The sequence below is a fragment of the Nilaparvata lugens genome, chromosome Y (assembly GCF_014356525.2).
Source record: "Nilaparvata lugens isolate BPH chromosome Y, ASM1435652v1, whole genome shotgun sequence".
Taxonomy (NCBI): Eukaryota; Metazoa; Arthropoda; class Insecta; order Hemiptera; family Delphacidae; genus Nilaparvata; species Nilaparvata lugens.
In genome coordinates this window covers 3183039-3200873 of record NC_052519.1, presented here as the reverse complement: position 1 = coordinate 3200873, position 17835 = coordinate 3183039, and the positions used below count along the sequence as shown (strand labels likewise).

The following is a 17835-nucleotide window of genomic DNA, read 5'->3' as shown; positions in this document are numbered from 1 at the left end:
ATTATGGTAACCAACAAAATTCCAATTCCAAATTCTATTTCCACAGTCTTCCATTTCAATGAATATGTTTTTTTATCATTCTTCTAATATTCGTTTGTGAAAAGTAATGGCAAATTTGGGGTTTTAAATCATGGGTTTCTGTTGTTGTGTAGCCTACCCAATTGTCGCGGGAATTATAACAAGATTCCAAAAGTTTCTGTATTCTCTTTTCCAATAGATTCAACTTTGAAACGAAAATGTATACAAGCGATAAGAAGAAAGAACTTCAATCCTACAAAACAACAGTTTACATGAAGTGTAAAAGAACAGTGTGAATAAAGTGTGAGAAGAAAATTTAATTAAAGTGTGAAAGAACAATGTAAATAAAATGTGAAATAACAGTGTAATTAGATTGTGAAATAACAGTGTGAAAGAACTGTTGAACTAATAAATTAAAAATAAAATGCAAGTGTTGGAACTGTCCATAACATGATAATATTAAAGGTTTTACCTAACTGAAAAGCATTTTCCTGATGGGTTTCTTTGTACCACAGATTTATTGTGATCAAGACTGTGATCCCTAAAAAATAGTTACATCTAATTTGATTTACCTCTCGTTCGATTCTGATACAGGCCAATAATAATTAAGTATTTTTGGTTCTTGATGAATTTATCAATAGCTCTATCAGTGAATCGAATCAAGCCGCTCTATCAAGCCGTCTATCAACTACAGAGCAATCACCCTACTCAGTATTGTGTGTAGACAGTCTTTGCCAAAATTTTAGCATAAAGGATGATGCCATTGATAGAATGTAATATTGAAGAATATCAATGTGGTTACCGGCCATTCGACCATATCTTCACAATCAGGCAAATTCTGCAAAAATGTTATGAGTTTGATGTCAACGTGCAACACATATACTGTATATAGTGATTTCCTCCAACAGGCATATGATACTATCAGTAGAGGGAAGGTGTATGAGGGAGTGGATATCCCCACAAAGCTGATCCGTCTCATAAGTATGACAATGAAAACAAGCAGAGCTGTGGTCAACATTGATGCAAATTTAACAGATGATTTTGAGGCAAGATGTGCTGTCAACCATGTTATTCAATGCTGTGCTGGAAAATGACCACCAACAACCGCGGGGGCACACTCTTCAACCGGATGTGTCAAATAATGGCTTATGCAGATGACGTCACCATACTAGCAACAAATAGGAGGGAACTGACAGAGATATATTATGAAAAGCTAGAACATGAGGCACAAGAGAATATGAGCCTGCAAATTAATATGCAGAAAACCAAAGTAATGGTTATGTCCAGGAGGCCAGGCACACATACAGTTAAAGTCAAATCATTCAAATATTTAGGCACCCTAATAACACAAGAAAATAATGTGGCTCAACAAGTGCAAGTTTCTGGATAATGTCCACAAATAGGGTCTATTTAACCCTGCAGAATACCCTCCAGTCCAAGAATGTGTCAAAAAAAGACAACATCAAAATTTACACAACCATTTTAAGACCAATAGTGACATATGGGGCCGAAGCTTGCAATTAACTTTCTAGTGAGAAGAAGGTCTGCTACAGAGAGGGAAAGAAAGATTTTAAGAAGAATTTTTGGATCAATCAAGGAAAATGGAGGGTAAGAACAAACGAAAAACTAGGAAGATTGTTCGAGGAGACCAGTATTTAATATGTTGTGAAAAGTATGAGGCTGAGATGGGCTGGTTATGCCGGAAGAGAGGGTGCCAAAAATGGTGCTGGAAGGCAAATCACCCGGATCTAAAAGGCTACAAACAAGATAAAGAAAGCGGTCGTTTGACGATGTGGAGGACGATTTGCCAACACTGCGTGTAACAACATGCAGAAATCAAATCAAATCATTTTCCACATTGCATTACAAAAACAAAATGTAAAATTACATCAATTCAAGTATAAATATAATGCATCAATTTAAATAGAAAATGATTCATTATTACATTAATGTTAGTATACAGATGGCGTGGAATTCCCCCAAGAAGACTATACGTCTGTGAATGGGGGAGGGAGAGTTCTTGTATGAAAATAGAGTAACATGTATCTTCATCTAATATTAACTTTATGTTTTATACAACCTATATAAGTAAATTTAACTGCTGTTTATAGTTTATTCAAAAAAAATATATACGTTATCAATAGAAGAGCAGAATGATTATAAATTGACAAGGGAACCTAAGACCAGCAATGAAGCGAAAAAGTTATACTTTAATTAAATTGAGCTGGTAAGTTACACTAGATGTAAGGTGAATGGAGCGGTTGCTCAGTTCCAATCCAGCCTATGCCAACAAATAAGAACAGGAGAATGTCGAGAGGGATGTGCCAATAATGCAATATTGATGATGATGATGATGATGATGATGATGATGATGATAAAGAAGGCATCCTCAAAAGTTCATGAATATATTCTCTACCAATCTCTAGAAAAGTGAAAATATTAAAAACGTTTTTATCAGAAATTTGTTCCATTTAAAAATGTCACCGTGAAATGTTTTGAAAAGCGTGGTGCAGTCAGGACATTGACAGCCTGCAAACGTGTGAATATTTCAACGGTGTCCTCTTTTCAGCTGAGCAGAAAGAAATGCATTGGAAAGCAGAGCTTGAACGATGGATCATCTTCTTTAGAGACACTACTGTATACAGGCTTTTCTGAAAAAAAGGTGCCCATAAGCCAGGGTGTGATTCCTCATATAAAAAGAAGAAAAAAGTTCTAATTAACATAGGTCCGAATATGCTTGGTTACTATGCTAAGTTATATAGGGTGAAAGATTTGGTCCGAATTTTAGTTCCCCTGCTGAAACGAAGCCCTACGGGTATTTGTTGGTTGTTGATTAAGATGTACAATCCAGCGTACTTTATGTAAAATTAACTGAAAAATTGAATAAAACCGTTTCCAGACCTGTAGCTACAGTAATTTTTAAGATATGTGACGAAATACGCTTTTAATTAAGATGTACAATCCAGCGTACTTTATGTAAAATTAACTGAAAAATTGAATAAAACCGTCTCCAGACCTGTAGCTACAGTAATTTTCAAGATATGTGACGAAATACGCGAAGCTTGATCCCGCCAAACAAGTTCCTTTAAGGTTTGAAGCAGATTTACTATGTTAAATGTATAATCAACACCAGATGATTTTTTACAGAACTTGAAGACAATTTTATTTTGTAGAGAAAGATGTAGATTAAGTCTGTGATAGACAAACGCAAACTTTAAAAAATAATCCATAATTACATACAAAACGCATGAAAAATAGCAAAATCTGTTAAGCTCTCTTTTCATGCGTTTTGTATGTAATTAAGGATTATTTTTTAAAGGTTGCATTTGTCTATCATAGACTTTTTACATCGCTCTCTTCGGAATCAAATTTTCTACAAGCTCTGTAAAGAAATATTTGGTGTTTATTGTACATTTAACATAGTAAATCTGCTTCAAACCTTAAATGAACTTGTTTTTCTGGACCAAGTTTCACGTATTTCGTCACATATCTTGAAAATTACTGTAGCTACAGGTCTGGAAACGGCTTTATTCAATTTTTCAGTTTATTTTACATAGAGTACACTAAATTGTGAATCTTCAACAGTCAACAAATACCCGTAGGGCTTCGTTTCAGTAGGGGAACTGAAATTCAGACGAAATCTTTCATCCTGTATAACTTGGTAGCTAATCATTTTCGGGTAATCACGCCCTGGCTTATGAGCACTTTTTTCAGAACACTCTGTAACATTGGTGCTTGCATTTTATATTGTATTTCTGATTTTTTAATATTATGTTGTTTGGATACATAAGATAAGTCCAGAGCCAATTTTTTCATGCGAAATTTCCTTGTGCTAGATACAGAGTGGCCCAAAAACCTCGTATTTTTGTTCATTTTCCAGTTTTTAGCTATTTGACTTATGATGCATGATTTTGAACCGCCTCGACGAGCCGAAAGAATTACCTGTAGTACAATGAGATCCGATGATTGTATCAAAAAATATGAGTGTTTGAAATTTTCATGAGAAAGAAATAATAATTATTAAAGTAGTACAAAACTGGATTGAACTGGCTCATACACGTACGGGATAGGAAAATTAGGTTTGGCGCATCATCACGTCTCAACTACTGGACTGATTAACTTGAAATTTTGCATATAGACTGTTATTAACCGAGGATGTTTATAGGCCTATTTTCAATTCTTCAAGATTTCATGACATCAAGTTTTCAGTATGTCAAGTTTTCAATTTGTCATGTTTCCAGTTCATGTTTTGCTAACCTTTGATTGAGAGTGGTCATAGAATGATAAAATAGCGTATTCATTTCATTTTCTATCTTGTCATTCTTCTTCTTTTATCTATATCCTGTTTTCCATATCTACACTATATACAGAGTTGGTGGAAAGTATGGAAGCAGCTGAATATTTCTTTTAAAAAAGAAATTCGAAGATTGGTCTGATTGGGGATCCTATTCGAATAAAAATAACTGATTATCTGTTGCATAAAAATTTTGGTCCGCCATCTTGAAATCGCCATTTTGAATCCAACTTCATTTTTTTAATTGGAAGGTGGTCATATTATGATACATGATTTTGACACAGAATTTCAAGAGAAAATGAATGGTGAAAGCTGAACACAGATATCCCAAACCATTCAAAGATATTCTCATTCGAAGATACTAATAAATCATGCATCTATCATCAGAAACATATCCTATAGTCTGTCTATACAATAATAAAGGAAAGAAATGGCTTATCACGTACGGGATGGGGAAATTATGTTTGACGCATAATTAAGTCTGAACTACTGGATTGAATAACTTGAAATTTTGCATATAGATTCTGAATTAAACGAGGTCTATTTTCAATAAATTCTTGAAGATTTCATTACGTCAAGTTTCCACTTTTTCAAGTTTCAAAATATACCCTTGCGGAGCACGGGTTACCTGCTAGCATAAATTACAAAAAGTAAATATTGAGGAGAAATAGGATTAACTTGAAGATTAATACTCGGTACGATTGAATTTCTTTCCATGGGAATAATCTGATAAAAGTATGAATAAAATAGTTGTCAGTTACCTGTCATACACGTATCTCATCAACTGCAAATTAAGGATAGAGGGCAATCTGTTGATTTCAATGAATCTTTCAGCTTCTTGCTTCTTATTGCAGACCGCACAACTGTAGCAGTTGGCTCCATCCAATTTCTCTTCTTTCAAATACTCAGTCAGGCTCTCGTCCAAGTTCTTTTTTCCTTTCACACTCAGCTCCAACTCGAAGAACTGAGATGGATTGATGGATTTTGTTTTACATTTGGAGCATCTGAAAGATTTTTGTAAATATATTAGGATAACAACTACAGTATGCAGATAATCACAATACAATAATATTTGAGTGAGCTTGCCTCCTTCCAATAGAAGAATATTATCTCGTGTTGCATTAATGAAGAAGTGCATGCTTTAACCGAGATCGACTATCTTGAATCAGCTATAGTGAGATTAGCATAACATATAGTTTTAACGTTAAGTACGGTATCTTCTAGGGCTAACTAATATTTTTTTCAATAAATCAACTATTACTCTTATATTTGTCCATTTATTAACATGACACATTTTAGGCTAGGGTATCGTATCTAATATGTAGATACCCTAACCTATGTCGAAACATGTCATGTTAATAAATGGAAGAGTAATAGTTGATTTATTGAAAAAAATATTAGTATGTAGGGTATAGGTTAGGGTATCTACATATTAGATACGATACCCTAGCCTAAAATGTGTTCAAACATGTCATGTTAATAAAGAACTATTTTCAAATATGAGAGTATATTATACTCTCATATTTGAAAATAGTAAACTTCTAAATCAAAACTTCTCACCAGGAATACAACAATGAAAATATAGATTACACTTAAATGACCAGTTGTCACATTTGGCAACAAAACATGAACAATTGTGCAAGAAGACAGCAACGCTGTGATGGTCTTTGAAAGGAAGATAGTAAGGAGGATATATGGTCGTACAGTCAATGAGATTGGTACGTGGTGGAAACTGACCAAAAACTGGAAATAGAAATAATTGTGCAAGGTAAGAGTATTGTTGGATTCATAAAGGCTGGAAATAATATAATTGAGAACAGGATACAAATGAAAAATTAGATGCAACCAGAAGAGTAGCCAAGCATTGGCCAAGAGTAGGATGGAAGCAGGATGTGCAGAGAGCAAGGCGGAACACAGAGATAGTTGGAGGAAGCCAAAGCCCACAGCCAAAGCACCAGCATAAGTAAAGAAGGTACGCTTATTTTCAATGTCAACAGCTTTATTTTGACACTTGAAAATTACCTTAAACATGAAACATGTTTTGTTGATAAAAAGACAAATAGAAGGGAACTATAGGACTACATACTATATAGGGCTTTCATTTAACTAACAGAGAATAATAATATAATATATAATGAACACTTGCCAAGATATTAAACAAACGTCACCTGCTCAAGATATTAATTACTCATAAATTCATCGCCAATAATTTCAAAAAAATACTGCAATTTGTTCCTGGTTTGGATGTCATATTCAGGAAATTAGGTACACTTTCAATACTGCATTATTCATAGAATCTAATAATGAAATGCTTACACTCACCTGGTTACATAGGAATATTCTCCTTTGAAGTTATCAGATACTAAATCTAATAATGAAATGCTTACACTCACCTGGTTACATAGGAATATTCTCCTTTGAAGTTATCAGATACTAAATCTAATAATGAAATGCTTACACTCACCTGGTTACATAGGAATATTCTCCTTTGAAGTTATCACATACTAGATTCTTGACATGAAGCAACGATTGAGTTTCCAGTTTTGTTTCCAAAAGATTCAAAAAAAGTTTCGAAAACTCCTGCAAGTATGCAACAATGCAACCAAACATAACAAAATCATAAAATATTATGTTGACAAAAGAACAAAAAAAAATATACTAAACCTAGCTTCAGAGAATTTTCTAGGGCAAGAACACACAACTGACTAATGTTTGATAAGCATTCTTATAATACAGAAATTTTGTACTAGACTAGACCTATATGATTCAATGGAGTGCGATGTATTTCTTTTGCTTTCCTTTTTTGTGTACAATTAATGATAATAGGATGGTCAATAAGGAAGGCTCTTAATGGATAACATGTCTGTGACCTTTTCTATTCCGAATAGATTAATAGGTTCCGTTCTATTGAAATGGACGAAAAATAGTATATTGGAAGATTTTTAAAATAAATGTAATAAGATTGTAACTCTCAAGATAAATAGCTCTTTTTTATAACTTGTAGATTAATTGATGAGTAATAAAATCAAATCATTTATTTGCCATACAATAAATACATATTCAAAACAAAATAAAAGAAAATACATAATTTTATAATCAAAAGTATAAAATAAAAAGTAAGCATAAATAATAGCAAAATCATAATTAGATACTTTTCATGTGTAATTTGGCATCACAGCAAAAGGAATTAAGCCTCGCCCGCTGGTTGCAATCAGTTAGTTATGCTTGAATAAATTTGTTACCTGGTTGGTTGTTTCCTGGTTTTATACAATAATAGATAAAAAAATAAAAATAAATAATCCACGCTTTAATATATTTTTTTTAAATTAGATAATGCTTTCAATTGGAAAGAAATAGTTTTCTATTATCCTATTTTTCAGTATTTTGTAATTAATTCTTGCTTCCAGATCGAAAGGCAATTCATTTATGAGCCCTAAATATTTTAGGTTACTTAGATTTTCAATACTTGGACAAACGCAGAGTTTCTTGTCTGTGCACTCAGAGTGAAGTTTAATTTTTAAATGAATACTAACTAGGCTTTCCTGCTTCACTAGCTCAGAATCAGACACACTTAGTTTTTTGAAATATTCATGCAAAAAAGAGAATAGAAGAGTTTTTGTAAAAACGTATTTCACAAATAGTTCTAGAACTACACTATTTTACTGGAAATGCTATTATAAGGAATTCATGGTGAAAGAGTTTTATATTAAAAAGAAAGTCAATCAAAGTTAATGAATAATTAATAATTGCAATTCCTGGAAAGACTTATAATATTCATTACATACAATAGGAATAGTCAATAATCTTTATTACATAATTTTCAATGACAGTAACCCGGCGGGGTTCATAGCGGCGCGATATTTCAAGGGTATGAATTGCCGAGGAAATATCGACAAGATAAATGGCCCGAGGGTTCATACAGCAAGCGATTAATCGACACGAAAGGAATGTGAATGAGTTATAATTTGTGAATTGTGAACAGGTTTGTGTCACAAGTTTGAGAGCTCAAGTCAGCATTCGTTGAATGAGGAGCATCCATGTTATTTATACATCATGCTTATGTTTATGATGAACATGGAAAAACTTACGGGCAATTTATAGCTAGAACCGACAGCACGCAGCATTCGAGCTGATTTTTCCTGTTCTGAGTCGCTGAAAATCGCGCCAGTGTGAAAAATTGTTATCACCCCCTTCCCCCGTTACATAGACTATGTCTGTGATATGTGCGCGGGTGATATCGCCAGGTAAAAATTGCCTGGGAAAAATCACTACGGTGTGAAAGCCGCCTATGATGCTGATGCTCAAGACGGTGTGACCCATTTTTATGGCCATTTAATCGGTTATGCTATTCACAATCAAAATGTGTATTAAATAAAATACCAGGTTCTGCAATAAAAAAAGCTGAGATCATCTTACTGAAATAGCGTACAGGCAATTCAATATTGTAAACAACGAACTGGGTTGATGAAGCAACTTGACATTTGATTACTCAAGTGGAACGATGAATGTTAAAATACGTAGGCTAAAGAATTACTGTCAAGAAATAAATTTACATTATTATTGATTATAGAAATGATTAGTGTAGTGAATAGACTAACCTGAGCATCTTGTTCGGTGGATATATCCAATCCAAGCGATTGGATCAACTGGGTGGGATTCAGACTGCAACGCTTCGAACAGCTCATCAACGAGAACACAGCCTGCAGTTGACCTATCGGAGAGATAGGCTGGTACAGACTGTAGTCCGCTACTGTAGGATTGGTCTGTTCGCAGGCATCTTCCAAAGGGTCCCAATCAAAAATAGCTCTCCTGAAATGAGTTGTTGTTTACCATATATAAATGCTCAACAGGTGAATATTAACTAAGCACCGAGCTTATAAACGATTTTTGGAATCTTACTTGGCAAAGTATACTTTGCTGAATAAATCAGAACAACTTTGGTGTAATAAGCTTTACTGCCAGAATCTCTAAAAAATAATATAATAACTGCTTGTGCCCATTTAACCAGTGCTGATAATTGCAAGTGAATCTCACAATAGTGATGATGTTCAATGATTCTGATTGGATGCTGGGCTACAGAGTGTGCTTCGCTGACAACGCTACCAAAAATAGTTAATAAGTAGCACTCTAACACTACCTAATTCAACATAGATGAAGAGCAACAATCTTATTATATTGAAGCTGCAAAGAAGACAAAGAGTGCACAGCCAATAGGCTACGGCTGATTGTCACGGAGGGAGAACCCACCTCAAAATCAGTTAGACAACACACTGAAGGCGGCTATGGCAAAACCCCCACGAACCCCTAGCGTCCCCCCCCCCAAAAGTTTAAATCAGCCTCGCACAGAAAATTCGATAAAAGCTTTTTTGTTCAGCTCCCGGAGATAAGCCTATATACATAGTTTGATTCCGACCAAATTCAAATAGCGACCCGGAAAATTGAGTTTTTATCGGAAATTTGAAGTTTACCCAAATACGAAAAATTCTCAGCCAAAACTATGAGTTCGCTGTGAAAACTGAACACCAAATCTGTTGCATACTACACTGGAGGCTACGGGAAAACCTCCAGACCTTCCAAATTCTGCCCCCCGCCTCCCCTGTGCGTCCCCAAATATTTGGGACACATTTAAATTTGTTTAAGCGCGAAGCGCAAGTTATACTGAAATTGATAGTAGAAAAGTGTCAATTTATATAAGTATAGACTAGATTAGAGTTCTTTATTTATGTATGTTAACAATATTTTACTGGCTTATCCACTAATTTACATTAAATGACGGTATTGCTTATTATTCAACTAATTTTACAAAGTATAAAAAATTAATTAATGAGAATAGAGATTGAATACGATTGGAATAACGATAATATGATATTGTGATGTAACTTGATAAGTCGGCGGTGTTTCAACAAATAATTGTCGATTCTCTGAAAAGAATATAAAATAATATCGTTCCCATCAACACACGACCGGGAAGATTACAGACAGAATAATTAAAGTGAGGTCCCCGTTATAAAGTCAGCATTTGATTAACATTGGTGTTGCTATCATTGGTCAAAGATAAGCCCTGCCCTGCCGTAAGGCCCGGTTGTACAAAAGCCTGTTGAAATGTGATCATGATTAAATTCGCCGCGAGAGCCAGAGCCAACCAGAGAAGGTTTTTTTTGAAAAGGACTCTGATTGGTTGTCGAGCAATTTAATCACGGTTAAAATTCAACAGTCTTTTATGCAACCGGGCCTAAGCCCCTAAGCTATAGTGAGATTAATTTTAACTTGAATCTCTTAATTATTGACTTGAACGCTTCATACTCAACCAATGCTAGAATGTCTAGAATGAATCTCAGATTACATTGGATGTAGATATTATATCAAGAGATGATTACGATTTAGGACAGTGATGTCTCATCAACTTCAAGTACAGAGGAAAACTTAAACTATGACAAAAAATTACTCAATGTTTGGAAAAGAAAGATATTTATGTGAATGAGAGTGCAGGCAGGATCCGCACTTATTTTAATTGAGAGATAATTTTAATAAAAAATGTCTAGTATAATGTACTGTATATTTGGACTGTAAATTTTTGTGAATTTTATAATAAGTGTCTACATCATTTGGACTATTTTTATCAAAATTAGGGAAACAGTTTTGGGTTTATCCTGTTGATTCCCTCCCAATCATTAATTTGATTTTGTGATTGAGGAAATAAATAAATAAGTATAAGCTTTAAGCCCACTATAAATTAGTTCCTTCTCTCTCTCTCTCCAATGCTGCTGCAGTAGGCCTACTATGTTGCGTATGAACACCTTGGTTCCTAGTATTGTATCGATGATATGATTCTCCCTCATCATCCCATTTTTCTTCATCACAATAGCAATAATTTCAATAAAATAAAATGCTACAACTGTGACTACTCCATATTTTTTGATCTTTGAACGAATATTTACACGACTCCCATTACTGCAAGTTGTCAATAATTCTGAGGACATAATTATGCTTTTTAAAAATTGAATTCATGTGTTTTTCCACTTTCGCAAAACACAATACTGTATTGAATTGGGCCTATAGGCCTGGATATCAGATGACATATAAAACTGTCAATAGTGTTACAGTTGCGATAACATTAATTTCATTTACAAATATAGGCCTACCGGCATGTAAGACTAGCAGGTAACCCGTGCTCTGCAAGGGTCTAATTAAATACTTGACAAACTGAAAACTTGACCTACTGAAACATTGAACAATTTAAAACAGGCCTATAACCATCCTCGGTGAATTAAAAATCTATAAGAAGAATTTCAAGTTAATGAGTTGAGTAGTTGAGACGTGATGATGCGTCATTCGTGAGTTTCCTATCCCGAAAGTGTATAAGCCAATTCTTTCCTTTATTACATTATAGATTATTTAGTGGCTACTAAGTGGGATCACTGACAAGCAGCCACCAACATGTTACGCATTCGCGAGCGCTTGCAAATGCGCAGCGCGTCTAATGTAGCGCTAGCAAATCTATTAATTGTCCACAACAGTGTTGCACATGAATAATCAAAGCAGCAATTAATAATAACAACTATCATCAGCTAATACTTTACCTAAACTGAGGTGTATGAAACCAAAGTTGTAGTAAACTATTAACATAGCATGTGGCACCAAGATTTTCCAAGCCAACATGAGCTCCAGGAGTCCGCACTTGGTTCTTGGGATCCTCAATCGTTTCCAACTCAGTCAGCCACTGCGCCTCACCAAGTCCCGACAAGCAACGAGGACTCGACTTGCAATTCCGCCTGAAATAACAGCATATTCCATTGAAATAACACCAATTTACATTCCATTGTTTATTCACTTGTCACACTATAACAATTATTATTATTATTATAAAACTTTATAAATCCATACAAAACATTTCAAGTGGAAAGGATTGAGCATAAAAATCTCTACAATTAATGTTCAGTAACATTTTCACCTAAAATTGAAAATAAACTGGAAATTCGAGAAAATGTGATTATTCAATTGCAAAATGTTGGCAACTGTCGATTCTATTAAATCATTCACTATGAAGAGATAGAAGACCTCGTGTGTCTCCAGCGTTATTGTCCTGTCACCAACTGGCTCAGATCTTTGAATAGTAGACTTGAGATGCGCGTGAACACTAGTGTCAGGTGATCAATTTTCATAACGGCAAGGAAAGATGTGTGAGAGCGCCACACCAGATTTTTAATATTTGTATTAAGGATAATGTATTTCCTAAATGTTTCAAATTAGTTAAAGTTATTCATCTGTTGAAAAAAGGTTCATCTGTGGATTACAACAATATTATAGGCCTGTTTCCATTATTCCTATGATTTCAAAGATATTTGAGATGTTACTCTATAAGCAAATTATAAGCTATTTTGAAAGTAATTCACTGTTCACAAATAGTCAATTTGGATATAGATCTAAAAGAGGTACTCATGGTGCTATATCTGAATTCATGAAAAACTGTATCAACTGGCTGGATGGTAAAAACTAAGTTTCTAGTAGTTTTTATGACATTTCAAAGGCTTTTGACACCATATCTCATGAGATTCTGGTAAAAAACCTCAATAAAGATAAGACCCAGTTGTTAGATTCTGACTTTGGTTGTAAGACAGATATTAGTTATGTCAAATTTCTTGGCATCACATTGCAGAGTAATGTGAAATGGGATAATCATATTGTTTCATTGGGTAAGAAAATATCTAGAGGTATTTTTATGTTATGTAGATTAAGAAATATTGTTTGTTAGCATTGATGTGTTGGTAGCTGTATATTATGCTTACATTCAGTCACACCTGTTGTATGGTATTTTGGCATAGGGGAGAGATACCACAAATATGAAGAAACTTTTTGTTGTAAAAAAGGGCCATAAAGATCATTTGTAAAGTAGATAGTAGAGCACATTGTCGTCGACCACTGTTTAAAAAACTTAATATTATGACTGTTTATGCTTTGTATGTGTTTGAATGTCTGATGTATACCAGAAAAAATCTATCCATCTTACCCATAAATAGTAATATTCACAATCATTTTACAAGACAAGCAGAAGCACTTGGATTATCACAGTGCAATTACCATTTAACTTTGAAAAGTTTTGTTGAATTTGGAAATAGGTTATTTAATAAACTGCCTGCTCATATTGAAGAATGTGATATTAATAGTTTTAAGGGTTGTGTTAAACAGATTCTAATTGACTGCTGTCTATTTGAGGATTTGTGGTGATGTCTGTGTATTTTCTTAACTGTGGTATGTACCTGTTTGAAAAATGTTTCTTATATTATATAGAATTTGCTGATCTTTGTCTTATTGTTTGTATATATTACGATGTGACTATGATGACTATCAACGTTTACTGTTATATTTTAGAATTTTTTATTGAATTGTTGACCATGTCTTGCATTTGTTAAAGTGTTCTGACAATAAATGAATCTTGAATCATGTTATTGTCGTCTCTCCTTTCTATGGATTGAATAGGCCTATATAGAAAGAGTCAATTTCAAGTTACAGTTTTTAAATACAAGGTTCGCTGGAATATGGTTTGCAGGTTAACGCAATGATGTTTTTTGGAACATAATAAACTACTTGTGACACAGTTTTTGGAAAGAATTGATGATATTTATCCTTAATTGTCCCAAAACACTAGAATAATGTCCAATAATAATCACGAATTCATCGAAAAGCTACATACATGTTTCAAAAAACTTATAATTAGGATACCCTACCAGGTATCTCAATCTACAATTTTCATGTTTTACATTTTCACACTGAAGATATGGTATCATCTCAAAGGTGTCGAAACATTCAATAAATTATTGATATTATTAGAAAATATTCTACTGTGATTTCATTATGATAAACTACGTTTACACCATATTATGCTGTTTAAACATCATATTAAGTAAATTCTTAAAAATATCAATAACAAATTAATTGAGACAGTCAAAGATTGAACAGCTTCCGTTAAAAATGCATTACTTTACGGGCCTTCAAATTAACCCACACAAAACTATGTTTTTCAACAAATATGCAAGCAAAGTATCCCAATAACTAAGAAATTTACATAAGTACTTGCAATTTTTCAAATGAAGATTCTCGACGAATCACACTTTTGAAGGTTGAATATCTAAGTAGGTACCCATTTGAACATCTAAAATTTAAAAGAGTACCTATATTGGTGTTGGTCAATATTAAACTTTTTACAACCCTTCTCTCAGTTAATCTTTTGAAATTAACAACAATGTTGTGTTTCAACCTCTCCATCAAAGTTCCCATCTTACAGGCCATAGTTTGGAGATACTTGAGTATATGAGCCGCTGTACCTAATTTAAGAACCTAGAGAAAATATCTGAAGCAAGTCCACAAAGTGCCACCGTTCTCCTTTTAGTACACCCGTATAGATGTATACAGCGATCCGCTCGTCCAGCCCTTGGCAAGCGAATTGGCATGAGTGACACTGACATAAGTTGTGCATTGTAACTTGCTACTGGAGCACAAATAGTAGAGTGCTGCCAAAATTGAGACTGATAAAATCATGTTCAATTTTACATAGAATTTATTTCAAACCTTACGACACCAGGCCAACAATCGGAAACGATTATTGGCTAAAAACCATCTACAGTAGCCTATTGGTAAAATTGAGCATATCGGAGGACATTCTGTGTCGAGAGACGATGGATGTAGAGCACTCACAATCTAGTTCGTATAATAAATGATTCTAGAATCACTAGATAAGTTTATAGCAATTAGGCCTAGGTTAGTTGAGTTTGGAATTTGAACTGATCAATACAAACCCCATACACTGCACTCTCATAGAATTTTCTTGGACATTATGTAGGCTAAGCTAAATTTAACAGTATGAAACAAATGAATTAGTGTCTCGACGTAGGCCTACTAAAAAAAAAATATTTTATTGGTGGCACTCTAGTATAGGAGCTGCGGAATCCAGCATTGTGAGATGTGACCGATATTTATCAAAATACACAAAAGAGAAAGCTTTAATAAAGTTAGGGTGTAATTTTACGTCCAGTGCCGAAATACCTGTCATCAAATTTTTGGTTGGGATCGATTTAGTATGTTATTTTGAGCACAAAATCATAAAAATTAAACGGCGTTCACTACTGTTTTTAAAATAAACTAAATTCAAAGTAGCACAATTTTACATGCATTTAGCCTTTAAGTGGCAGCCATTTTGTCACCTGGTCATATGGGACATATATATGAATCATATATTTATCTCATATTGATCAGGATTTTAGAGTTTTAAATTGTAAAAGTTTAATGAAGTGTTTTTGTCTTTGAACAATCTTTGTCATCGACAGAAGGATTGTTTATTTCATTTGTTGTCAAAATTAACGTGGCTTCTCTTTTGTTTTTAATAACAAACGTGCCGCTTGTGCGACAGATAAAAATATGTACTGAAATGGCTTTCATGTTTGGCATTGACTGAGTTATATTTAATACCCAAAATTTTTCTTTTGGTCGGTGTGTGAGCTCGTTCGTTAGGACTGTGAGTAAAGTCCGGCTGTTCTGGTGAAAGGGATAGATTTTGCTCTTGTTTTATAATACAGTTTTCCTGTTGCAGTTCGGGCAGTTTAAAGAGAATTGTATTATTGAATAGGACGGGATCTGAACCCATTTCATTGGATCAGTTATTTTGATTTTTTAATTAATAATCAACGCCGCGAAATACCAGTGGATGCCAAAGTGGGAAGCCATTTTCAAGGTAGGTGACTACTGAGTCATTGTTCTTAAATTTTTCATCACCACAACAATTGAATCCTCATTAGCAGCAAAGCGAGTAGCCCCTGAAATATTCTTCTGATTATTATTATTTCGTAATTTCTAATTATAATTCTAATTTTGTAATAAATAATTTATTGTTTTGTTTAAATATCAAAACCTGTACGATCTTTTCTTGTGTTTTTTTTTTCATTTTCCCACCTTTACATATTTGGTGGAGGCGTCCCTGCTAACAATTTTGATTATGGGAATCATCAAAATTCGATTTTCCTTATCTAAGTTTTCCTAACCTAAAGCTTTTCCTAACGAAAACTTTTCTAGCCTAAAGCTTTTCCTAACCTTATATATTAGAGGTGTTTGAAATGTCATGAACAAAGTGAGGTTAGTAAAACTAAATTTTTTTTAAATTTATGATGAGTGACCGCCGTTTATTTCTTGTGATTTTATGTTCAAAATGACATACTAAATCTATCCCAGGTATTTCGACACTGGACCTACAGTTTAGCGAAAGTGAGCAAATATGCCTACTCACCGACATGGTGCATTCTTACAAAGTTTAGCCAATCTATACAATTTGTCTAGACTTTCAGGAATCAATTCCAAATTTACGGGTACATCTTTTGCTGCATTTTTCGATTGTTCTTTTCTGAATTTTCCCATGATGAATAATTTATCATCACTTAAAACCGTAAAATATCTGACCGGGATTCTAGGAATTTTCAAGTACCGAAAATTAATTCACAACCATACTGTTTCATATAAGCAAAAGCCTACTACAATAACATTGTATAGCATTAAATGATTATTGCCATGGACTAATTGAAAAAATATAGCGTAACCGTTGGTTTTTACTAATAAATAAAACGTTTTTATAATTCACAATACACGACCCTAAATTTCATGAGCACGAGGTGAAGACAATGAGCGAATGAGGTTATGATTATGAACAGTTAAGCAAGTTTCTAGAGTGGCCACTCATCAACGAGCTATTATAGTAAACTATAGAGTGGCTGTTGATGTGCTTACAGCGCTCTCAATGTGTTACACGGCGAACTAAGGGAAGGGCATCCATGACAGAGAGAGGCAAGATTTCAAGAAGAGCCAGTCTGCCACTGCAGGAATAGATGTGTTTATTTTTATTCAAATTGATTTCTATCAATATAAAATTATCATTCCAATTGGTACTTTTACGAAAATTGAATGAGGTATGTGTGAGAATATTTATTTCATTGAAATAACCTCTAGAATGTTCAGAATCGACTGAGGATACAAAATATAAATGTAGGTCTATAGGAGTAGGCTAGACTAGATCATGCCGACTATTTCATAATTTTGTTTGTGATATCACTTAAAAATTGAATTGCATATGAAACTACAGTTGAGTTGGATAGATTTAGACTTATTAAACATTTCAACTGTACACTGTTAATATATTATTTATTTCTATTGTGTAGAGAATGTCAATGAAGTCATTCATCATACAAAAAGTTCCCACAGTCACAATTTTTTTGGTATGTGTTTGTATTATATTGCCATTATTTTATTGACTGAACTATCCCCAACGCAAGGTAACAAGAGGTGTTTTTATGTTGAGAAGATAAAAGGAAATAGTGTGTCAAATTTTTTTAGTAAATGTCTACTATAGTTACGTTCATTCACATCTTTTGTATGGAGCAATATTATGGGCCAATTGTAGTGATTTCCATTCACGTTTTGGGTTACAAAAAAGAGCAATAAGAACCATGTATACTACGGTAATGTTCCTCCCCTTAAGCACTGCA

General features: G+C 33.8%; 1 protein-coding gene across 1 annotated transcript in view; it reads right to left on the bottom strand.

Annotated features, from left to right (window-relative positions):
* LOC111052911 (ubiquitin carboxyl-terminal hydrolase 48) overlaps positions 1–17000 on the bottom strand; it is a 67690-nt gene extending 50690 nt beyond the window's left edge. Inside the window, exons 1-5 of the mRNA XM_039443519.1 lie at positions 16587–17000; positions 11893–12084; positions 8911–9121; positions 6777–6892; positions 5074–5316 (exon numbers count right to left, since the gene is read on the bottom strand). Of these exons, the coding sequence (XP_039299453.1) occupies positions 5074–5316; positions 6777–6892; positions 8911–9121; positions 11893–12084; positions 16587–16714 (890 nt within the window). The 5' untranslated portion in view covers positions 16715–17000. The remainder of the gene's footprint in view (positions 1–5073; positions 5317–6776; positions 6893–8910; positions 9122–11892; positions 12085–16586) is intronic.
* Between the last annotated feature and the right edge of the window lie 835 nt (positions 17001–17835).